This window comes from Notamacropus eugenii, chromosome 3, assembly GCF_028372415.1.
Source record: "Notamacropus eugenii isolate mMacEug1 chromosome 3, mMacEug1.pri_v2, whole genome shotgun sequence".
NCBI classification, from domain to species: domain Eukaryota; kingdom Metazoa; phylum Chordata; class Mammalia; order Diprotodontia; family Macropodidae; genus Notamacropus; species Notamacropus eugenii.
The window spans coordinates 443,096,748-443,122,732 of NC_092874.1; the positions used below are offsets into that span (position 1 = coordinate 443,096,748).

Sequence of the window (25,985 nt, forward strand, 5' to 3'; positions counted from 1 at the left end):
GCTTTGTCTACACATGCAGCCAGTATCACTAGGACTCTCAAGTCAGTTAAAACATGAGCTAATGTGCAGTGTATTTGAAGGAATCTGGCTGCTGGTTGCTTAGTGGATAGAGTGCTGGGCCCAGAGTCAGGAAGACCTGAATTCAAATCCAGCCTCAGGCATGTGCTAGCTGTGTGACCTGAGCAAGTCCCAATTGTTTGACAAAAGGATCCCCTGGAGAAGGAAATAGCAAACCACTGCAGTATCTTTCAAGAAAACCCCATGAGGTCCTAAAGAATCAGATATGATCGCATAACAAAATGAATTAGGTGTATGAGTATGTGGTTCATGCATTCACTGGTACACATGCTGACAGTAAAAAGGTAAGGAAAAAACAACTAAAAAGAGAGGATGTTCACTGAATTGAAATATGATGTTTCCAAACACTTTGTTTCAAGTTTTATTTTGAAATTACATGGGCATTTAATCCTCATGCAGATTTGGTTATTCTACAAACTAGCCATCTAGCTCAAATGAAAACACTGAAATCTTTATTTGAACCAGTCATTTTCTCTGTTTTTTTAAGGATGGTCATCTCTGAGAAGAGAAATTACTCATCTAGAACAAAATCCTAGAAAGAAGAAATTGGAGAAGTCAGGTAGTTTGGGTTGGACTGTACAACATAAGGTGAGAATTCTACAGAAATAAATCAAATGCCACAAATAAGTCTATGTTAATAAGTTTGTATTTACCATTAAAATGTGAAACAAATGGTAGGCACTTCTGTTCAATGACTGGAACAGTCTCACTAAGTAGGTTTGAGATTTATGCATGAAACTTAAAATATAAAAATCTTCAATCTTTACATAAGTCCCCCAAATGGGCTTTTCTTCTAACGGTTTTTTATCAAGGGTGTTATTTCTTAGGCCCAAAGCTTTGCATGTCAAAATTTTCTTAAGATGGTAAGCCAGAGAGGATCTTAGAGATTATCCAAGTACAATCCTCCAATCATTTTCAGGCCTTCTTTATGAAACTTAGAAGTTCCTCCTTGTCCATCTGGTAACCACTCTTCTTCCACTGTTCTCGCAACTGCTGTAATATTAACCCAATTTCTTTTCCTGAAGAAATACCAACTTTTCTTACATCGTGGCCGCTGACAGGAAATGGAGGGATGGACCACTGTTGCATCTCCTTGAGAAGATCTGTCTCTCCTTGGTATTTAAGCAGTTCACAAATTCGACTAAGTATATCAGGTTCCCTAGACTAAATACAAAACAAAGAAAATTAACTTATACTGGAGCATAACGAGGGCATTTTACTAATAAGTGCATTCACTGAAAAAAATCATATAATTCCATCACTGGAAAATGCTACCTAATCCAATTCCTACCCCTCCTATTTACAGAAGAAGAAACCAAGGAGCAGAAGGTGAGATGACGTATCTGAAGTATAAAGCCAGATAATGGCAGGGGTACAATTCCTGAAATTAGGGTCTTCCAATGATCAACCAAGCATTTTTTCCATTACACCATAAGAATTTGCTTGATGTGAGAATCTTTTGACTGATGGGACAAATAAAGTGGACACAGTACTATGGGCAAATGTACTGGATTTGGACTCGGGGCCTGGGTTTGAATTCTGGCTGCACCACTGACAACACCTGGGAAACTTCTCCTTTCCTTATTGGTGAAATAAAGAGGCCAGATTCATGATCTTCAAGGCTCCTTCTAACTCTAAATTGGTGAAGCTAAGACTGCTAGGCTCACCCTCACATTTGTAAAATTTCTGTTTCTGCAGTCAGATTGCTGAAGATGGATTAGACCAGAGCAGTCCAATCTCTACCCTTTACAGATGAGAAAACTCCAGCCCCATGAGCTCAAGTCATTTGCCACAGGTCTCACAGATCAATGGTAGAGTCAGAATTCAGCCCTTGGTCCAAAGTTCTCCACTCCCCCCATTTCTGAGGTTTTACTATGTGCTTATCATCACTGCTTTGATAAAATGAGTCTAAAGTAAATAAAGGAAACAGGAAAAGAAAGCCCCAAGTTTAATCTCTTAGTCACTTTATAGAAAACCCTAAGTGGCAATAAAAACCTGGATTTCAAGAAGAGTTCTCAGTAAGACAACTGACCACACCAGTATCATATACTTACGTCTAAAACAAAATCTTGATATGGTTTCAGTGGCTCTGAACTATCAGCAGCTTTAGTTAAATCTTTCCTATATTTCACTATAAACAAGCCAAGATTCTTTTCTTCTTTTGCAATCTTCAATCTCAAATCAAGGTTTTTAACGTCATCCTGTACTTTGAATAATGAGGCCAAAAGGGTCATTGGCTTCGGAGAAAGACTTTCAACATTTCTGCTGACTTTGTTAAATTCCTCTAAACTCCCAGCAGCAGGTAAACCTGTAGGGGGAAAACAGTTGATCCTGTATTTTAAAGGCCCTGATTAAATGAACCAAAACATTTACTTCCTTGTCAAAGTATTAAACTGAAAAAAATGCAGAAACACAAAATAATTTCCTCTACAGAAATGCTATGCCAGGTAAGATAGTCTGCATGGTACAGGATTTTCTCTCTGACAGTGGCACCAAGAAAAGGAGGGAAGAATTAGCCTCCCTGGTATGGTAACCTAAAAAAACTAGGGGATACATTCCAAATATCCCAATTTTCACAGAAATTCATAATGCACTGGAGAATTGCAGAAAGAAGGCAGACTGAATTACTTTCAAGAAATGGCAAAGCTCCTTTCAGCACTCCCAGAAACAAAGGCATATTTCTTCAGAGCCATGTTGTCAGTGTTATATTGAGACTTGAAAGAGCAATCACTGAACATCTGAAAAAGAATCTTCACGCAGAGGGCAATGGAGGGGCTCAGAGAGGGGGCGAGCAGTCTGCAACATCTGCAACGTCACCAGGTAGACAGGAGAGTCACATGGGGAGGTCAGGGAATCATGGACAACAGCCTAAGTGCCCCACTTGCATCCTCCAAAAGGTCAGGAGGAAATGCGGAAGGCCTCAGGGACCCTGGTCTAGATTTTATGAGAGGACAAGGATGGGCAGGCATGCATGGCTGGTGATCTCTCCTGATGGTGGGAATGTCCAAACTGACAAGACCATAAAGTCATGTGACAATCCACTGGGTCGGCTACCAGTCTAAATTGTTTCTGGAAGCAGATCTTTTGTTTTGCCTCTTCCCCAAGTTCACTATTTATTGCACAGAAATTACATAACAGATTGTGTATAACAGTATTACTTGCACCTATTTTTCTGAAATGTATGTTTTTCAAACTTCTATAAGCATCACTAAATTCAGTCCACTAGGATGTGCTGAACATAAATTCACTCTGGCCACTTCCTAATTTAGCCATATCCACCTCAAGCCCACATCTTTCCAAAGCGAAAGTCCTAATTTTTCAGTCCGACTTCAGACTTCCCTTCACTCAATCACCCTGGTCTCTGATGTTCACGTCTAGGGGATGCCCACCACTTTCTTGAGGTGCATCTTCTTTAAATGAACACAAGAAGAAACAACAGCAGTTTCATGCTCTGGACTTCATTTCTAATAACCTTACTGATGACATCTAACACGTTGACTTTCTGGCTGCAGAAGAACGTGATGACATCTAGAGATCGCCCATAATGGCAGCAGAATCTATTATACACCTGCTCAGTACTCTTCCCCACATGTAGTACGTTTGTCCACATGAAAGCTCCCCTTAGCCTCATTTCTTATGATATGATCTTATTAGCCTCATAAGATCTTCCCCTCACAAGAATGTAGGATCTTCCAGATAGATCTAGAAATGTGTTCTCTCTCTGTCCCATTTTAGAGAAGTGGTGGAACTGCTTCTAACACTTTACATCTATTAAGTACCCAATGGATCCCTAACCCATTGTTTCCTGTCTCGATTTCTTTTTCTATCTTGACAAACTATTCCCCTCTCACAACTTTTTCATGACTTTTTTCTTTCAATAAATATTCTTGGTGTGGAATGTTCTTGGAGGCCTATTTGAAAATCTTATTTCAATTACTCCCTTTTACTCAAGTGTCTATTCTTTCTGAAATAATCAATCCTCAGAATCACAGGATTTAGGTCCGACATGACCTTAGAGATCTAATAATTAATACAACATACATACAACTTTAAGGTTTGCAAAACACTTGACAAACTAAATTATTTCATTTGTTTTTCACAACAACCTTGTGGGATACTACAGATATTATTCCCATTTTACAGACGAGGAAACAGAGGTTCAGACTGATTGTGATTGTGACGTATTTATGCACATATAGAGAACAAGTATCAGAGACAGGATGTTTATTAAATATAGGTCTCTCCTAACTTCAAATCCAATACTCTTTCTGCTATAGCACACTGTTTCTAGTGGATTAGTCAGACATGACTTTTCCTTAAATTTTTAATTTAAGTTACAAAACACAAAAGCATTACATAATTCACAAATGGTACTCACCAATGTAACGAGCCACATCAAGATCATACATAAGATGAACCAAATGATTTACATGGTTACCAACAAGAATTTTTTTCAGCTCCATCCAAATCCTCTCTCCAGAAATTCCAGCCAAACCTTTTGTATTTTCTTTAATTGCTTCCAAAGTCTCTGAATCGTGGACACCAGGTTTATCCGCTATTCTTCCATAAAACCTACAAAACAAAGTTCTCCCATGTAAGTGGGTTTCATTTTTAAATGTGTACTGACATTATTAGTTTATGTTTAAGTGATGGCAAAAAAAACCCTTAGCATCCAGAGCAATAAAAAGCACCTACTCTAATGTGCACACTATAGTTAGTTCCTTGTCTAATCCATATCTAGTTTAAACTACTTTTTGGCATCACTATGAATTCATGCAACCTATTTTGAGGAAAAAAAATGAGGAGCTGGCAAGAAGTTGGAAGTAAGCGACTAGGATGGGAAAAAAAACTAATAAACCAGCATGGATTTTCAATTTTGTCTGATTTTGTCAATTTTGTTTTGGTTTTAAGCAGGATAAAAAACCTTACAAAAGTCCAACATAAAATGATTTATTTTTAATTCAAATTTATTTTTAGCTCTGAAACTTTTCCTTCCCACCTATTTTCCTTCTTATGAGAAAGCCAGAAATATAAAACCCATTACAAACGCTGACTCAAGCAAAATTAATTCCCACATTAGCCAACATCCAAAACACAAAAACACAATCAATCCTCAATCTGCACTCTCTTCCACCATTTCTCTATCCTGAGGCTGGTAGCATGCTTCCTGAGTCCTCTGAAGTAGTGGCTGGCCATTGTGCTGATCAGAATTCTAAAGTCTTTCAAAGTAATTTTATTTTACAATATTGTTAATACTGTATAAGCTGTCCTGGTTCTGTTCATTTTGCATCACTTCATCTAAGTTTTCCCAGGTTTTTCTAAAACCATCCCCTTCATTCATATTTTTCTTACAGCACCTTTTTTACACCACCATATTCATACCATATTTTGTTCAGCTCTCCCCAACTGATGGCCATTATCTCATTTTTTTTTTTTTTTGCTACAACAAAAAAAACAGCTATAAACAGTTTTGCACATATGGATCCTTCTCTTTGATTTCTTTGGGGTACAGATCTGTACTGATGTCACTGGGTCAAAGGTAAGTTCAGCTTAATAGCTTTTTGGGCATAGTTCAAATTATTTTGTGGAAAGGCTGGACTAGTTTACAGCTTAATCAACAGTGCATTAATATACCTTGGACATATATGATTTTTAAAATGATTGGTTTCTTATATTCAATCAGAGCATTGCTTTCTTCCATTAAGTATGAAGTTATTAACCATATTTCACAAATCCCATGCCTTAAGAGTAGATCCAAATGAATAGAAAAGTGGGACTCAATATTAAATTGTAAAAAATTATAATCAGCATTTTTTTTTAGTCTAAGGAACTTTCTCCTAGCTCTAACATTTTTAAACTAAAATATTGAAAAAATGGAAAACAAGAGACTTCCTAAGGAACCAAACAAGCAGGACAGCTCTTGAAGTGAAATGGTGAGTTTATTATATACTTCAAAAGCAATCACTACTTAAATAATAGAGGTCTGCAGTTTTATGTATAAGTGTCTCCTGTTCTACAACATATATGCAAATACTCATCTCATTAGTTGTTTGTTCAGTTCAGAAAAAAAATGAAAAAAGTTCAAGGAATTGAACTGATTATATGGTGATGGCTACAAAGGGAGAAATGGGAAATGAGGGCAGAGATAATGTCCTAAAGATGAAATAAACTCAATTAGCAATTGAAAAAAGAAAAGAAAGGTAAACAAGGAGACTCAGTCCACCACCGAACACAAATACTAAGATAACTTTTGCCTGTAAGATTATCAACACCAGGGATGTCAAACTTGAATAGATATGGAAGCTAGTAAACCACACATAAGGATGCCTATGGGTCACATAATGACTTATAAAATCACATATTAATGTTACCTATAGGGGTTTTTGCACTTTTATTTTGTTAAATATTTCCCAATTAATTTTAATGTAGTTTGGGCAACACTGGGGATGTTGTGGGCCAGTGTTTTATACTTCTGATCTAGATCACTGGTAGGTAACTTTTTCAAACCAGAACCAAATTAAATTTAGATTCAAAACAAGAGGTTAAACAAGTAAAATAGCCCGTCTATTAAACTAAAAACACACAACTTAGTACTATAGCTAGCTGGCATATTAATAAAAGAAGGCCTGTGGTAACAGACTTTATTCAATAAAATAAACCTTCGATGGGATTTTTATTATGCAATCTTTTTGCACATTTCCTTGACGTTTGACATTATAAATCTAGTTAAATTTAGTCACATGAATACATTCAAGCTGTTTTCCACAACTTTCAAATGCAAACCGCCTTTTGATGCACTTCAAATAAACAAAACCCTGCTCACACATGTACATGGGCTCTAACATTGAAAGACCAAGTCTAGATTCTGAATAATACTGTAAATGATAGGTTATTTCCAAGTTTGTAAAGTCCTTTGTGCTAGAACTTAGGAGATCATTTAAAGGTTTGTCAGGTCTGCACAATGTTGAACAAGGCACATTAAATCAGAATTCATTCAGCTTCAGGTACCTTTGCACCCAGATAGATAATTCCTTGAAAACACATTATTTTTAATTCTGAACAGCTGACTGAGACTGGCGTGAGTATCAAATCCAGTTCTTCAACACAAACTTCATGTGGATGACTCATAAACTTGAAAAGAACACTGTTTGTGAAAGTCTATAAAATGAGATTCAGATGCCATCAGCAGCTGAGACAAATTCAATGTGAGGCAGCAAATCAAAGATGCTATTTGGATTCTCTCATGATCACATTTTGGAATCTTCAAAACCTTTCAAAGTGCCAGTCTCTATCCATCTAGATGGAGGTGGTCAATTCTGACTAAAATCCAAGCAATCTGCCAGTCTAGAATGTTTTTGCTTTCTCTTACGAACTTGAGATATGACTAACTTTAAATGACAAAAGATATATTACTGATTCATTTAAATGATCCATAATGTAAGAAATACTTGAACAAATACTTATAGTCTAAATAACTCAAAGCAATTGACATTTTAAAAGCTGTCAATCTCAGATCCAATTAATATAGATAAAAAAGAAGGAAAATGTTAGCTTTTGATAAACAGCAAACATTACTACGCACTTGTACACGACTGTGATTAAGGACAAGAACTGACTGACAGTCTGAACAACTGGACCCATTATCTCCCAGTTTGGTTCCACAAGAAGGCTCCCAAGTACCTCCAAATGAACAATTAAAGTCCAATTAAAGTCCAAAGATGGGCAGTTCAGGCGTGAGAAAAGTATAAGGATTCCTCTAAATTGGTTGACTATGTTATTACATGCTTTCTTTAAACACTCCACTCCAACCCCAAGAAATCTAAGTGCAGTTTTAAAAACTGATCTTATTTTTAGAGGTGCCTTTCCAACTATAATACTATGAACACCAACCCTGCAAGCTAATGTCAGAAACAAAAACTAAAAAGTTAGCATAACTAAGCAAACATTGGTCAAACCTATCTGACAGCATGTGCAGCATTTAATATCTACTCCTATTCAAGAGTACAAAAAGGAGATGCACTATACATTTCGTACTCAGATTTTTATTTTTATTATAGTTTTTATTCCAGTTCATTAGTTCTGTTACAGTTTATATCAGACCTGCAAAACCTGGCAGTAGGTAGGAGCCAAAATTAAAATAGGCTAAATTTCTTCAAGTTTTTCACAGTGGCTCACTTTCCAAGTAAAGGTATAATTAATGATTAAACTATTTTGCAAATAAACCATATTTTTAAAAAGGGAAATTTCAATTAATATCAATTAATTACTTATTAAGATTTTTATCATGAAGTCACATTAATGTTAAAAAATTACTTTGCTATGTGTTACAAGTTTTAATACATTTTTCAGGTTTTCTTATTGTTTACATCTAGTTAATGGGACATGTTACATTTCTGGTTAGCAATCAGTTTAATGTACTCTGGAATCATGTTTAAAATCAGTTTCTTTAGAAATCTGAAAACTAACCTTAGTAGCCACCTCATTTTATGAGTTTACTTGCTTGAAAAACCATTGTTCCCCACTGAGTTTTTTCAACAATTTGGAAGCTTTCATTTTTCATTGGTGTTTCAATTTCCTTAAGTCAGGATGTTCTGATTCGAAATGGCAATGAAGACAGTACTCCTTCAGAACAGAACAGAAAAGCTATTCCTTTCTCAGCAAACAAAGCATAATATTTTGTCTCTCGTGTAAGTAAACAAGTAGCTATTTGTCCACTTCAGATTAAACACTCTACATTCTGATTTGATCTTCCATTCCTTTCACCTATTTTACAAAGTTACCCCAACAACTTTAATGGTAGACCCCCAAAATTTCCACAGCAATTGCTCATATACAAAGAAACACTGAGTGTCTGACATTGGAGGGCGGCTCCCCAGGAAGGGCGGGCAAGGACCCTCCAGGTTTCCTGCTCATCCCACAGCAGGAGTCAGCAGTGTTGGCGCAGGGCTGCCCTCGCTTTGTCCCTGTTCGATGCCAGTAACAACTGACCAGGGAAAAGACAAGACCCTCGCTCCTCTGAGACTAGAGACAGACTGACAGTGTTTGGTTGCCACAGGTCACGTGACAAATGGGAAGAGAATGCGCAGCGGCAATCCACCAGCAAGTTTCATGATGAGCACAAGAGTAACTGGTGAAAAGTAGGTTAAATGGGGCATGGACAAAGCACTCATTACATCCTTGCTTTCTTGCAGGCTTCCCAAAATCCTTTGGGGGGCTGCAAGCTGCCCACAGGCCATATGTTATTCAGGCATATTTTATATAGTTTTGTTATAGTTTTACTGACGTCTATGGCCCTAAGGAAATGCTCTATTTGTCACCTCAAAAATAATTTGTGTACAATGCTTCCACAAATATATTATCCAAGAACAAATGACTGCTGAGATATCAAAGTCTGGGCCAAAGCAAACAAAAACTGAGCTGTTCAACTTAAATTTCTCATTTGCTCCTTTTCAATTCACAGTTGTTATGATTGGAATTTTAGGTTCAATTTTATTTTCTAAGGGATGACCTAAACTTTTTGTAAGAATTTTTTCTAGTTTGATGAACTTCGCAACAGTCCATGACTGATTCTTTACATCATGTGACCTCACAAAATGCATGGAGTTAAAGCTTGCTTCCATCTTTTTGGACAGTACAAGGGGTTTCATTCAGCATTCATTTTCCACAGAAGCCCTCCAGACTTTTCAGCACAGTTCCATTCAAGCATTCTGTAGCAAATTTAGCATATTTTGTCCTGAAATGCTATTCTCCATTTGATTTAGAGCCAAATCATTTTAGAGATGAATAAGGCTGAGGGCCAGAGAGTAGTAATAATTTGGAAAAGGTCACAGACCTAAGTAGCAGAACTGGCATCTGAACCCAAACCCTCCAAGTTGACAACTGCCTTCTGTCAACATTGCCTCTGTTTGAAGGTTTCCACTACAAAGGGGAAAGACAGCATGATGCATTGGGCCCATTCACAAAGGGAGGCAAACAAGACTGTTCACTTGAAAATTCAGGACATATTTCTTTTCTGCAATTTTTACTGGTAAAGGTGAGTGGAAACATTTCTCAACCAAACAAAAACAAAAGTTCTATAATACAAAAAAGGCAAACAATTAACTGAATCAATTATCAAACTTGACTTTGAAGAAACATCCTAGCTCATTTAGTTCAATTATTTTTTAACACAGAAATCTTTCCCCAACTATCATTCTGTCTAATGAAGAGTTCCAGGGACATAAATCAGCAAACAGAAAACAACAATCTATTTTTAATAGTTTATTAATTAAAATCTAACTTCCCTAAATTTTCAAATACTCATCCTACTCCTGCTGTCCAACACTTAAGAGAAACCAAAATCCTTCTTCAAAATCCCACAACAATTTTTCAAGCCTTCTCTTCTTCAGCCACATCCACATCCTTACAGACATGCTGTCCATCTCTACCTCCCCACAGATTATGACCAAGTTCTCTCACCTTCCTTGCCACACTACAACTTGACACTGTTCTGCTCAAAATGTGGGGCCTAGAATTGGACACGGCATTCTAAGTGAGGTCTAACCAACACAGAGCACAGTAGAATCATCCCCATTTTTTTTCCTAGATATTATGCTGCACTGTCAGATTACAATGGCCCTTTTACAAAGCAACCACTTCTCAGTGATGACGCATACTGGACCAGCATCCAACTAAAAGTCCTGTCTTTTCTACATGAATCTTCACCTAACTACAATGTTCCTCTCACACGTTTGTACTGGTCAGTGTTTACTTCTGAAGTGAAGTGCAGAAATTTACAATATACCTGGGTAGTGTCATTCACATCATCAATCTATTCAGATGGGTTTTTTTGGCTCCAACAGGGTATTACTTAATTGCTCACTTTCCATCACCTACAAATGTGCTAAGCACACCATCAAGGCATTCAGTCAAATCACTGACAAAACAACAGAGCTCACAAGGGTTGAGCTGTGGCACTTAACTCAAGAGGTCACCTCTACATCAACAAAGTCTCAATATCCTTTGACTTTAGATCCTCATATAAGTACATTATTCTCTAATCAAAGGTTGAAAGGATCATAGATTTAGAGTCTTAAGGACCTTCAGAGATCATTTAGCCCAACTTCAATGAAAAAATAAGTCACAGTCAGCATTCAAATCCACATCCTGACTATAAACACAGGGCTCTTTCCACTATACTGTATTTTCCTATCTCATTCACAAATCTACCTTATGTCAAATCTAGAGACCATTCTATAGCTCTCATATCATCTACCAATCTAGATTACATCAATCAATTATATCAAGAAATTGTGTATAGGCCATCTATCAAAACAGAGCCCCCCCCCTAGAACTTGGTAATATAGTTGTTGAGAGATTTGAACCTTTCAAGTTCACCAGCTCGTGGCCAACCGAGCTAATGGGCCTCTTGGATCTTGACTTGGCAGGTGCTTCAACCCTCATCACCAGGACCTTAGTGCTTGAAGCTTTTCAGTTCCATGGTATCCAGCAAAATTTGTATTTCCTTTGAGAATTTCAGGTTTTCTCCTTGGCCATACTGACATAACAGCAGAATATGTTAGCAGAGAAACAGCTTAACACTTATTCAAATAGGAAAGAGCTAAGCCTTGTAAGGCTTGATTTTAATCTAATGATCATCACTTCTCAAAGTGCTCACTGACCATCTATTTAATGATATGATTCCGATTGTCCCCAAGGACTAGCAACAGTATCAACTGAAATTACCAAAATTTCCAGGACATACCTTCTTCCCCCTTTTGACAATCAAGGTCTCTGCCTAGCTTCTACTTCCCATGATTACTTGGAGACAACAGGCGAGCAACATAAAAAAGCCTGGGAACATCGTCTGTTATCCAGAACCCCTATAAGCAAGTTGTCATGAAATTGACATAGAATACTGAAGTATTTCTCTGGGCAACCAAATTCTGACAACTTCCCCCAAGCCCTTGTGAACGACTGCTATCAAAGGCCTTGGTCAGAACAACGAATGTTGCGTACAGACCTCTGTTCTGCTCTTGGCACTTCTCCTGGAGTTGTCAGGTAGCAAACACCACATCGACTGTTCCTTGGCCCTTTCTGATGCCACACTGGCTCTCAGGTAGATGACCATCTTCCAGGTGATGGATCAGCCTATTAAGGAGGGCCTTCAATGAGGATAAACATGGCATCAAGGTCAGCTACTACACTGATGGTAAATTATTTAACTTGAAACGGCTATAAAGCCAAGCCTAAAATGGAAGCAGAGGTGGTGTGTGATTTCTTTTTGGTTACAGGTGACTGTGTAGTCAATGTAGCCTCTGAAGCAAATACGTAACAAAGTTTGGATCAATTCTCTGATGCTTGTGCTAATTTGGCCCTAACCATTAACACCAACAAAACAGAGGTTCTCCACCATCCATACATAGAACCACTGGTTACAACAAATGGGGAAATTCTGACCACCATGGATACTTCACTCACCTTGGCAGTATACTTTTCAGGGATGTACAAACAGATGAGGTTGATGCACACATTCCCAGAGCTAGCAGAGTTTGGGAGGCTCCAAAGGAATATGTGGGAGAGAAGAGGTATTAGGCTGCCTACCAAACTGAAGGTCTAGAGTTGTTATGCTGATCTCTGTTGTAGGCTTATGAAACAGTGACAATATACCAGTGCCATGGCAACAAAATGAGTCACTTTCATTTGAATTGTCTTAGGAAGATTCTGAAGATCACCTGGCAGGATAAGGTACCAGACACTGAGGTCCTTTCTGGAGCTATACTGCCAGTCGTTCAATCTCTACCCCAGAGAGTGCAATTCTCATGAGCTAACCACATTGTTCAAATCCCAAAAGTACATCTTCCTAAAAGACTATTTTAAGGAAAACTTAAAGAAGGCAAGTGCTCACAGAGTTCAAAAGAAGCAATACAAGGACACTGTCAGGGTCTCTCTGAAGAACTCTGAGATTGCTTGTGTGACATGGCAGATACTGGCACAGGACAGCCCTGCATAGTGTGCCCACAAAGTAGGCACTGCGCTCAAGGAATGAAGAAGAACTGCAAGAGCTCAAAGGAAAAGTGAGATGCTCAAAGCTGAAAGAATCTCCATTCTAAATGTTTGTGTTCCTGACCTGTGGCAGAACATTTGGAGCTCGTACTGGTCTGATCAGCCACAATTAGACACACTGTACCTTGGCTCCATGCTCAGTGATATCATTTTGGTCCTCTTCAAGATGAAGGACAACAACCAACAACCAAGGAATCAACTCAGGGTAGAAGTAGAGAAGACTGTTCAGATAATAATTTGATCAAATACACAACTACTTAAATACATTTATTTTACCTGAAATATCTCAAAATTCGAAGATAATCCTCTTGAATTCTCTCCTTAGGGTCTCCAACAAATCTAATTTTCTTGTTTTTCAAATCTTCATAGCCATTAAAGTAGTCATAAAGGGTACCATCAAAACCTATTGTGATAAAAGATTTTTCTTAGGACTTTTAACATGACACCATAACATTTAAGTGACCTACATCACATAACTGTATGAATTCAAAGTAGTAATATGATTGGGGACTTCTTACTCAGGAAAAATAAGCACTGGTTAATATAACACCATTCACCTCCTGCCATGGAAGGAATATGGTACCATGGAAAAATCATTGATATCACTATAATGAATCTATTATTTTAAAGTATTCCAAGTTTAAGTTGTTTAATGTAATTTTAAAAATAATATTTTATTTTTCCCCAATTGCACATAAAATAATTTTTCACTTTTTTAAATTCTGAGTTTCAAATTCTATACCTCTCTCCTCCCTCCCTCAGGCAATAAGCAATCTGACATCAGTTATACATAACATAATCACATAACAATAGGTTATGAAGCTGTTTAATGTGTCTAAGTGTTCAATGTATTCCAAAATAGTCTGCTAAATTTGAGTTCAGCTCTGAGCTTCTAAACCATAATTTTCCTATCTAACCCTGTGTATGATGTTTTTTAAGGCATCATTCAATATAGATACTGACTATGATAGGCTCTAACTTCAAAGGGCAAAGAAATGGAGTTAAATAACTCCCTTTCCACAATAAACAGATATGCTTAAACCAAAAGTTAGTTTTCAATAAAGTTTTGAATTAATATTAAGAAATTCAAATTGATTCATTTGCTTCAAATCTAGTCAAAAAGGTACAATTACAGTTAATTAGTGAGGAATATGCATAATTATGGCTAAGTGTAGTTCTTTAAATCTTGCTGTGCATCAACTTCTTAAAATGCAATAATTAGTATTACTGGTTATGATTATTATCATTATCTATTTTAATACAGAATTTGATTTTTTAGAAGAGGATATCACACACAAAAAAAATCACACTAATTTTTAAAGTTAATTACACTTAATGGGAAGTCAGGTTATTGCGTAATGAGACCTTAGTAAGCATTACAACTGCCCACCTGATGACAGCTTACTCGAAATGCTGAAAAGTAACTAGAAAAAATAAAATCATCCATATCTATGCCTAAATCATTAAAGACCTAAGTTCCAGTACAACCTTTGTCACTTCCTCGTCATTTAACTTGACTGAGCCTGTTTCTTCATCTATAAAAAAAAACCAAAAGACTGACTTATTTTTAATTTTTTCTCCTTTTTTCAGAGATAGTAATTAGGAGAACATCCGGAGCGCCAAAAAGAAAAATGGCCTCTTTGGAGCTACCGACTTTTATTCTTTTTTTTAATGTTAGACCAAGGATTGCTGGCCTGGCTCTGAGGCAGCTTCTCAGCCTTCTTCTGTGGGATTTGTCTTCATTAGGCAGCATTCTCTCCTGTATTAGGTTCGAACAGCATCAGCTGACAGTGTAAAAACAGAAGACAAATTTCTACTATGTCAATTCTGATAACTACTTTAATTCTCAGGATTGTTGTGAAGAAAGTGCTTCATATCACGGAGCTCTAGGTGCAGTGTGGCAGCAAGGGCCCCGAAGCTGTCAAACGCCATGGGGACAAAGCCGATTGTTCTCCCTACGGCTGCACAACCTAGGGGCTGATAACCCAGTGTTCATGGACTTCAGTCTCTTCATCATTTGCTTCTTTCTTGCTCTAAATGTCCTATTATAAAGTAACTGTCAGAACCACATGACTCCAGCGCAGCACCAGCTGCTGGGTCCACAATCCCTCTACACTTTACTCCACGAAGCTCATTTTACTTAAGTGATGCTTATTGAGTCCTACCTTTACAGAAAGAGCTGAAGGCACCAGTCTGGGGAGCTGATCTAAACTTTAAAATGAAGTTTAGAAATGTCCTCCAGGGGGCGGAGCCAAGATGATGGAGTATACCTACTCCAGCTCTCCGCCTATATCCCACAAAGTACCTGTTAAAAAATGACTCTAAACAAATTCTAGGGCAGCAGAAGCTACAAAACGACAGAGTGAAAGAGATTTCCTGGCCAAAACAGCCTGGAAGGCTGAAGGTCTATCACAAGGGACTCAGAGCAGAGCACAGCCCAGCTTTGGTAGCGGGGCACAGACAGGACTGGACCAGAATTCAGAGCACGGAATCATAGGCAGCAGCTGTGGTTCCCAGATTTCTTAACCCACAAAGGCTAGAGACAGCTTCAAAGGTCAGTGAGAAAGCTCTTTCACCTGGATGAAAGGGGTGTGCAGTCTGGCCCTGGCCCCAGACCCAGGGTGGCAACAGCCACTGCAACAGCAGCATCCACTTTTGGAGCTCTTGGCCTAAAGACCCTGGGGGAATCGAGGGGCCAATCTGGGTCTCAGTTCTGAGTGGCGGTCCTGGGGTGAGGAGGAGGGCTGGTGTGGTGGAACTGGTGGTGGCTATGGAGAGGGAATCCTACTCGCAGATCCTGAACAGAAAAAAGTGCTTATGAGGAACCACAGGCCAGGAGAGAAGTAAACTCCTCTCCCTTGGTTGTGCCACCGTGGAGGAACTGAGAACAGTATACCCTCCACTTTACAAAGGACTCAAAAGTCAAGTAACAGGCTGGGAAAATGCCCCCAAAAGGGAAAAAAAATAAGACTATAGAAGGTTACTTTCTTGGTGGAAAGATATTTTCTTCCATCCTTTTGGATGAGGAAGAACAAAGCATACCATCAGAGGAAGACATAAAAATCAAGGCTTCTACATTCAAAACGTCCAAAAAAATATGTAATATATTTACTATTGAATGGAATGTACTAGAAGTAAGAGAAAGGGAGAGGTGGAATGTAGCAAATCATCTCACATACAAGAGGGAAGAAAGAGCTTTTACAATGGAGGAGAAGGGGGGGGAGATGAAAGGAAATAATTGAGCTTTACTCTCATGGTATTTGGCTTAAGGAGGGAACAACACACATTCCATTGGATACGGAAATCTATTTTACCCTCCAGGAAGGCAAGGGGGAAGGGGATAGAAGAGGGAAGATAATAGAAGGGAAAGCAAATCGGAGAAAGGGATAATCAGAAGGGAGAGAATGGAATAAATGAAGGATAGGATAGGACAGAGGAAAATGTTGTTAGTCTTTTACAACATAACAATTTTAGAAGTGCTTTGCATTGTTAAACATTTATGACCTATATTGAATTGCTTGTTTTCTCAATGAAGGTGGGTGAGGAGAGAGGCAGAGAATATGGAACTCAAAGCTTTAAGGGCGAAATGTTAAAAATTGTTTTAGTATGCAACTAGAAATTAAGCTATACAAGCAATGGAATATAGAAATCTATTTTGCCCTACAGGAAAATATAGGGGAAGGTGGATGGAAGAAGGGTGGGTAACAGAAGGGAGGACAGAATGGAGGAAGGGGTGCATGGGGTACATGATGTTCTGGGGTAAGGGTGCAGAGAGATGGGGAGAAAATTTTGAATTCAAATTCTTGTGGAAGTGAATATTAAGAACTAAAAATAAAATACATACATATATATATACACACACACACACATATATAAATATACATATAAAAGAAATATGATCCAAAGTACCCGCTAAGCTACACATCTACACAAAAACTTCTAGCTACCTTTATTGCTTGTATCTAATAAGAAACTTAAGCTTCTCAGTGAACTCTTCTCTATGTTTTTCTTTACTTAGAAAGTTACAACAGAATAAGAGACTTGGCTGCCTTAGGGCACAGTGACCAGACAGCCATCTGAGTCACTAAGCCCTGGTTTCAGGCCCTACCTCCCTGACCCGTACTGGCCTGATAATAATCTCGGGCAACCCATTTAACTTCTCAGTGTCCCCCAGACAATGCTGCAGACTGGAAACTGTAGAAACGTTGCTGGAGCACACTGATGATGGGAGCTTCCTAGATCCATGAAGGGAGAAACCCCAGTTTATGTCCCTCTAGAAGCGTTACCAATAACTACTGACATAATGATTAATGCTAAGCTAAAAGTCCAGAGTAGAGGCTTTCTGACTGTGATCCCTGGGTAGTCTGTCTCCACTTATCTCCATACATACCATCTCCCCTGACAGACTGAATGCTCCTGGATAGCAGAGAGCTGTTTGAATTTTTGTCATTAGTGCCTGGCACACACACAGCAGGCACGCTGCCTGACTGAAAGTTGAGTCTCATGCATTACCTAAAAACATTGAGTTGACGGTGAGATCTCTCCGCTCAGCATCTTTCTGCCAGTCAGTTGTGAATTCCACCTCTGCATGCCTTCCATCTGTAACGACATCAATCCTTAGTGTCGTGATCTCAAAATTTTCTTCATGAAGCTGCAACAAATATGAACAGAAAGCTGAATGTAAAAATGCAAAACAGTTTTCAAATGAAGCAGTAACTTCATTTATACAACCTTACTACGCCCTCCTCATTAGCCACCCCTTTGGTGTTCCTCACCACGCCCATCCATCTGCTGTCTTCATGCCTTTGCATGGCTGTACCCTAGGTCTGCAAGGCACTCCCTCCTCATGTTCACCTCTTAAAATCTCCCTAGTTTCCTTCAAAACTCAGTCTCCAAATGCCACCCTCCAAAGGATGGTTTTCTTCACTCTCCCAGCTGTTACTTCCTTCCTCTTCAAGTAACTGTTACTCAGTTGTGCCTGACTCTTTATGACCCTGTGGACCACAGCATGCCAACACTGTCCATAGGTTTTTCATGGCAAGGATAAGAGTGGTTTGCCATTTTTTTCCAGTGGATTAAGGCAAACAGAGATTAAATGACTTGCCCAGAGTCACAGAGTTAGTACGTATATGAAGCTGGATTTAAATTCAGGTCTTCCTGACTCCAGGTTCAGTGCTCCCTGCACTGAGCCACCTGGCTGCCTCAATAACCTTTTATGTTATATAATGTCAGTACATACACGTATATATGTGTGTTATCTCATGTAGGTACATGTTGTCTTCTGATACAATGTAAAATCCTAGAGAGCAGGGGCTATTTATATTTTTGCTTATGTATCCCTGGTACTTATTCAGCACAATTTCTGGTGCAGAGTAGGTTCTTTCAATAGATACTTGTCAGCTGTCAGATCTATGAGCCCTGAGAATTTGATTCATGCCTAGTTTCTATATAAACAAACTCTCCTGTATAAATCACAAATTTAAAAATATAAAACTAACTCCAGCCCTCCCAATTAAATAATGTATTATTTTTCTTTTTTTAAAATTATTTTTAGTTTTCAACATTTACTTTAGATTTTGAGTTCTAAAATTTTCCCCCTCCCCAAGATGGCATGCAATCTGACATAGGCTGATACAGGCTATATATGCACCATCACATTAAATACAGTGTATTACTTATTTCAATGTAAACAATGAACGTGACACAGAACAGGTTTGTAAAGACCCTGATTCCTCACCTATGAAGCTTTCTCTGATGTCCCACCTATTTACAACCTCTCTCTTCCCCTTGGGACTCACTAAGCATGTTATTTTACATCGCCTCAGGCCCATCACCATAATTCAAAGGCAATTCATAGTTTCTATTCATTTGTCTTACCCCATTCAAAATTCTTAAATGTCAAGGGCAGGGAACACTGGTATATTCTATATCACACACATATTCATCCATCCAATTACTTAAAAATTAGTAGAACACTTTTAAGTGTAATCAAGTCCAACTTCAAAATGGAGGAGCATTTTGTACATGCCCTATTCACTGGAAGCAATGCTGCTTCAATACTCTCAGAATTCATAGGATTTTGTGGGTGTGAGTACTGCCTCCACCTCTATGAACTACAATCCCTCCTGTCTTTTTCTGAGATTTTTATGGCTGAAGAAATTCATCACCAGGTGCTCAACCTACTTACTGGTGAAGTGCCTGGGTTAGTTCTCAGATGATAGATATTGTACTAGTAAGTCTTGTACTTAACAGCCTTTCCAGCTTGATAAAAGTCCTTCACACCAAAATGAGATACCAAAGTGCAATTTAAGTAGAGGAGTTTTTGCAAAATTGAACATAAAATCCCAGTTCCAGGCAATGAAAATAATAAAATTTCATCCTACCTCTAAAGGACATTCATTATAGCCAAAAATTTTCCAATGATGACAAAGTCTGTTAGGATGTTCCCCCCTCTAATTTCCATACAAACATATCCAAATATCATTAACTGGTTCCCTGAAAACACTATAAATGAAACAACGATACAAATTAGTTCTCATAAGCAATGCTACAAATGGGCAATACAATCACAGTCGGGGAAGGAGAGATTGCGAGGCCACGAGGCTCAATAAAAAATGTCTGTTCAATTGAACTGAAGCCGGGGAGGAATTAAGGACCAGCTCAATGGTGGGCTAAACAAAAAACAGGTAACATCATGCTGGGGTTCTGAGACTTAAAAGACAAGAATTGGGTAATACTGTTAAATAAAGTCAGGTCAGGGGCACCGGGGGGAGGGGAACAGACAGTATTTCTTGTACAAACTTTTTCCTGTTTTAAAAACAAAGGAAATATTTCCTAGCTGTCAATCATAAAGAACTAGCCAAATCCTCACTCACTCTGGCGGTAATAGTTCCATGTTTTTCTCCTTTGTTATTGATCAGACGAATCCCAGCAGTCTGAAACATCTCTTTCATTTGAGCTGGAGTAGCAGTGGTAGCAAAATCCACATCTTGTGGTTTTGTTCCATTTAATAAATCTCGCACAGCTCCTCCTGCTATTCGTAATTCATATTTTTCTTTCTTGAATAATTCTAGAACAAAAACAAAACTTATTTTCTTCATAAGTAACAGGGTTTCATAACAGCTCTCTATATATGGTAAAATCTTATAATGAATTCTGGAGGAAAGTAATTTAAAAAAGTCTAAATTCTCAAATATACATTAATAATATTAGTAGAAGTAGTAGAAGTAAGAAAAGCACCAGGGAAGCAGTACAGACAGAAACCAATTATATTTTCCTTTAAATAGATTTTTATTTCTTACTACCTTCCAAGTAAAAAAAGGACTTTAATACTGTCAGGTAACCTTTTTATCAAGGGGCACATTTTTCTTAAACAGATTGTAATGAGCCATTAACTGTTATATCTAAGTTTTTCTTTTAAATATTAATACATGCATATTGAAGTATCCCTTCATAAATATTACTTATAACAAATTTCAGGAAAAAAGGACAACCATTCAGAAACATGTTCATTGATGACATTTTTAAAATGTCACTTAAAAAAGTCACTTAAGCAATGCATTTACCTATTTATCTGGTATCAAAATGACAACCTGCTGATTTTTTTATTTAAAAAAAAAAGCAGCATCTTTCTCCACAGGTATAAAAAAAAAATGTTCCTTCCTTTGGATTAATTCGTTATAAATGGAGAAACTCAATTTATATTTTAGAATTAAAAAAAATACGTAAGTTGATCTTACTTTTCAGTCTACATACAAAGAATGAATAAGGTAAAGCATTCTAAGTGCTAAAGCCAATTTCTCATGCTGAACTGGCTAAAATAACTAGCCAGATGATGTTAAAGGTTACATATTACAGCAGAGAGAAGCAGACCTAGATCTCAAGAAGTTCTGTTCAAAGATCTGATTTGGTCACGCATTATTTATTTCAAATAAAAATGACAATCTGAATACAAGGAAACGCTAATTATTAGAGTGTAAGGTCCTTTAGGCTAGGTGCTATTTTTCATTCTGTCTTCAAAAAAGAAAGAAAGCAGAGAAGGGAAATAGAAGTGTTGTGGTTTCATGGTGTGTTGCGGCAGCACTATTTCAAAAGAATTCAGAGTAAGACCACCTGTAATCCAAGTATGCATGTTTACTGAGGATTGACACCCCACAGAAGCAGGGTAGGTTCATGAGGAACTAGTAGCTTCAGAGAAAGCAAGATGGACTTTAATAGGGTAAAGATACAATTACATAACACAAATTATGAATATTAAAATGGGGAGGAGTCCCTTCTGTGGTTCAGTGGTCAAGCATCCTGGTTGTGCTGCTTTATGACTAGCTAGCTATTGTGGTCCTGTCTAGTTGAAATGGATAGTTAGGTAATGTGGTTTTATCTTGGGTTAAATGGATGATGTGATTGTGGTTGGGTACAAGATTTCTAGCATCCTAGTCAACTTCTTAATAATTTTGACAGGATCAAGGAAAACCTTAACATGGATAATATAAAATCACAGATGATGCACTGGCATTCAAATATGTGGACTGGATGTGGGGGCAGTGGCCAGCTAAGGGCAGTAGCTGTATTAAGACTGGGGGCCTGTGGTGTGGTTAACACCAGATTATGTGGTTAAATCAGGACATGTCTGCTGTTCAGTTAGGGCCATAAGAAGTTAGAATATTGGGGCAGGGACAGCTTTATTAGGATTCCATCAGAAGCATCATGGCCTAGAGCAGTGATTGGCCCACTGTATGTTGCTCTGGTCAGTCCATAGAGTATTAATTCATTCAGTTCTAGATACCACATAGTAGGAATGACAAATACAAACCGAAGAGAATACACAATGGTGAGAAGCGCTGAGATAATGCCATATAAGGATCAGGTAAAAGAAATGTGGATACTCAGTTTGGAGAAAATCAGGTGGGGGTGGAAGGTGAGGGAAAATTAACTACCTTCAAGCATCTGAAAGGCTGTCCAATGAAAGAGAGATCTGACTTTTACTACCTGGTGTTGGAGGGCAGAACTAACAGTAATATACTGCAGTGGCATAGTATATAAACGTCAGATTTGGAGGCAATTTTTTATTTGAATCACGGCTCTGCCAGTAATCTGTAACCTTGGATAAGACACTGAGGGCTGGATTACATGACCTTCAAAGCCTCTTTCACCCCATAAATCTATGTACAATCCTTCGGAGGTGGAGTGTGGCACATTTTGGTCAGAAAGAAAAACTTCCTAAGACATGAGATCATCCAAAAGTGGAATGAAACGCTTCAGGAAACACTGAGTTTTCCCCCTGGAAGTCTTTGAGCACCAGTTGAATATGCTACAGAAGATATGAATGGCTTCTAAGGTTCTTTCCAAGGCTCTTGTATGATACTGAGGTAACCAAGGGCATAGCTGAAGCCTCATCTACCCACAGGAATCCCAATCATTCTCCTCAATGATCCTATCCAGATGGGCAACCAACACACACACAGGAAGTTGACTTCACAACCAATTTGTATTCATGCCAGGGGATCATCTATGATTTTATATTATCCACATTATCCATTTCCTTGATCATATCAAATTAATGAAAATTAGCTAGGACACTAGAAATCTGCATTAATTTTCTTAATTCAAAGAAACTTTCTTAATTTAAAAGAACCAAACCTAGAAAGAAAAATCCTGATCTCTTTACCTGTCAGGTTCTTCAGTCCTTCTGTAAAAAGGGACTGAAATTCTGGTGACTCCACTTTCATTGTGAATAGATATTTCTTCAAAAGAGAGACTCGACTCCAACTGCTAGAGAGTAGTGTTCTATGCCCCAAGAACAGATTCCTCAGCATCTGGAAAAAAGAAATGCCAATGACATCCAGTGAGGAAAACTACAAGAAACACTAAATATGAATTAGATTCACAAGGTTTTTACCCAGATGTATGCAACTGCTGAATTCTTTAACTATGAAGGAAAATGGAGGAAAGAAATTAAACTTTTCTTCTATCAATAGAAACATCATCCTTTTTTAGATTTAGGGCAGGGTAGTACATAGAATTCTGGGAATGGAGTCAAGAAGACTCAGCTTTCTGAGTTCAAATCTAGCTTTGGATACTTATTAGCTTCGTGACCCTAGGCAAGTCACAATCTTTTTTGTCTTGGTTTTCTCATCTGTTAAATGAGCTGGAGGAAAAAAAAAAGGTAAACCACCCCATTATCTTTGTCAAGAACACCCCAAATGGGGGTCACAAGGAATTGGACACAATGAAAAATGACTTAACAACAGATGTGGGCATCAATATTTTTAAAACAAAAACATGTTCAATTCCAAGGCTCCACATTTTCTCACTAATTCTCACTTTTACAATTTCATTAAGCTAATTCATAGGTGCTGGCTACAAATACGATCGCCTTTTAAGTTCCGCTTTTCTTTTTCTGATACTTTTCTCCCCATTCTACCTTGTTCACTCTTCTGTATTACAAACCCACCTACCCCCCTTTCTGAAGACTTTCTCTCCCCTTTTGACCCTCTTCAGTGCCAGGGAAAAACCCATTCCCTCGTGGCCCTGGGGGTAACTGACCACAAAATAACCAGGCTAATTCCTCAGAAGAGAATGCTTCTCGATGCTTCTCACATTTCTTTTACCAAGCATGAGTGGTAGGAGAAATGAGACTTTCCTGTTTTTTTACTACTTTCTTGTGGAGGCAGCAGCGGGTGAGGCAGATCCAGCCTGGATTTGGAGTCAGAGGACTCCGACACTTGCTACCTGTGAGACCTTGGTCAAGCCACCACCTCTCCAATCTCGGTTTCTGCGACATGAGAGAGATAGATTACCTGACCTCTACGGTCTCTTCTAGATCACTCCCCCATGCCTACAGAGGCAGGGAAGCTTAATGGTTACTGAGGCAGCGTCTGGTTTAGCCCAGCCTCCGACACGCAGGCACTCAAACTCTCCCGCGGGCCAAAAACTGCAGAGCAGATGCCAATGGGCATCAACAGTGGAAATTCTCTATGCCAGGGGAACCAGACGGTTCCCTATTATCCCCCAAAACAATACTGACAACCCAAGGGGGGCGACCAGGGTTAAATTCCCCAGAACCCATCCCTCTACTAATATGAAAAGCGCTTTAAAAAAATCTCTTTATTCGATCGATCCAACTACCCTGGGAGGGAGGTGTCATTGTGCCCACTTGACAAAAGAGGAAACTGAGGCAGGCGGAGATGAAGTAACTCGCGCCCGGGGTCACACAGATGTAGGGAGAGCACCCCTTAACAGCGCGCAGGACACGAGCCCAGCAGAGAAGGAAGGGAATGATCAATTACCACGGCAGCCTGCGTGGGTCAAACCTCAGCGCTCCCGGGACGGACGCGCATGCTCAGTAAAGCGAGTTCCGCGGCCGCTCGACCTCCCGGACCCCTAGCGGTCGAGGTGGGGTTTGCTCTCAGAAATCACCCCCACCTCCTTCCACCACCCATTCCCCTTCCCCCGCTACCCTCGAGGGGCCAAGATCCTCGGCCCCGCCGATAGCTGCTCTCCCTCCAGTGAGGGAGCGACGATAATAGCCGGTCCCCAGGACCAAAAGGCTTCCTCCAGCTCCTCAGCTCCTCCCAGGCCGCCCGCTTTCCCGGCCTGTCTTGGCCCGGGTGCCTAAGACACCGGGGCTGCGCGACCCCGGCACGTGCGCCGCCGCAACTTACCTGGACGTCAGCCGCCAGGCTCCGGCGCCGTTCGCGGACAGACTCACTTCCGGCAGCACTGACGTGAACGTCTGCGGACGTAGAGGCGGTGGCGTCATCGTCCTTGGCAACCACGCCACGTGGTGACGCCACCGCGAGCCGCGACTTAACCGAGGGAGCTTGTGCGTAGAGCGGCCGCCCTAGCGCCGGGGGAGGAGTTAGGGAAATCAACTTCAAATCCAGCCCACGTGACCCGGGGCGCGCTCCCTCAACTGTCAAATGGACCTAACCATCGCATGCACCTGAGGGGGGGGTTTGAGCATGAAGAGAGAATCTATTTGTAAAGAGTTTTGCAAACCTTCAAAAGCAAAAAAAGTGATAGCTATTTATTAATATCATAATTAATGTTAATGATCACATTACCTCGCCATCACATAACGAATAGAGAAGAAAAGAGTTAGACTTCTTTAGATGCCCAGCTGTCCCCTCAAGCCAGCACTTAACCTATGCCCCGAAGTCGGCTACTTTCTCCCGCCTTTTCGGCTCCCTTTTACGGACGGTGTCTGGCCAGTGTCCTTCCCGCTCGTTGGGAGCTTTTGGAGAGCAGGGATCGCCTTAGTGCTGGCGCGGCAGCGCCGGGCTCTCAGCGGGGACCCAAGGACTTAGTGACTGGAGATGAAAGACCAGCGTGTTCGTAGATAAAAACAGGAGATACATATATGTGTGTGTGCGCGTGCGTGTGTGTATGTACATGTGTGTATATGTGTGTGCGGGTGTGGGTGCATATGTATGCGTATAGGTGTATGTGTGTGCATGTATGTATGTATGCGTGTGATACGTGTGTCTATGTACGATGTGTGTGTGCGTAGGCATGTGTGCATGCATGTATATGTGTGACATCTGCGTATAGAGATGATAAAGCTTAAAATATCGCTTCTTACTTTCTGTGTTTCAAGGTTCAAGAAAATAGCTTAAATGGGTGTGTTTGTTTAGGAAATCATTCCCCTCCCCCAATCAAGTAAGTTAGAAAAATGGAAAGGCGCCAGGTCCTGCTTAAATCGTAGCCCACCTCAGAAAGGTGGCATCTTAATTCTGGAGGTATTTTTGCTGAATTTGTAACTTGACAGCTCCTGACATTTTGTGAGCTCTCAGCCTGAAGTTCAAGGGATGGTAGAACGTAGGGCTGGGCAGGATCATAGGGGGGTCAAATTCAAATGTCGAGGG

At 39.4% G+C, this 25,985-nt stretch overlaps 1 protein-coding gene across 2 annotated transcripts; it reads right to left on the reverse strand.

Annotated features, from left to right (window-relative positions):
• Positions 1-706: 706 nt before the first annotated feature.
• TRNT1 (tRNA nucleotidyl transferase 1) lies at positions 707-24,964 on the reverse strand. Of its 2 annotated transcripts, none has more exons than XM_072598633.1 (8): positions 24,783-24,964; positions 22,787-22,934; positions 19,998-20,191; positions 17,635-17,773; positions 13,399-13,525; positions 4,457-4,650; positions 2,133-2,386; positions 707-1,242 (listed from the first exon to the last, which is right to left on the reverse strand). In XM_072598633.1, the coding sequence occupies exons 2-8, from the start codon at positions 22,932-22,934 to the stop codon at positions 994-996; spliced, it is 1,305 nt and encodes a 434-aa protein (XP_072454734.1). In that variant the 5' UTR covers positions 24,783-24,964; the 3' UTR covers positions 707-993. The 2 variants fall into 2 exon arrangements, with proteins under 2 accessions (XP_072454734.1, XP_072454736.1); XM_072598635.1 differs by having other exon boundaries at positions 24,578-24,788.
• Positions 24,965-25,985: the final 1,021 nt, after the last annotated feature.

Excerpts from the sequence above, each read along its gene's own strand:
- TRNT1 (XM_072598633.1), bottom strand. The coding sequence starts at position 22,934 with ATGCTGAGGAATCTGTTCTTGGGGCATAGAACACTACTCTCTAGCAGT. Across the intron at positions 20,192-22,786 it reads AGGACTGAAGAACCTGACAG|AATTATTCAAGAAAGAAAAA; the intron begins GTAAAGAGATCA and ends TTTTTGTTCTAG. Across the intron at positions 13,526-17,634 it reads CGTCAACTCAATGTTTTTAG|GTTTTGATGGTACCCTTTAT; the intron begins GTAATGCATGAG and ends TTATCACAATAG.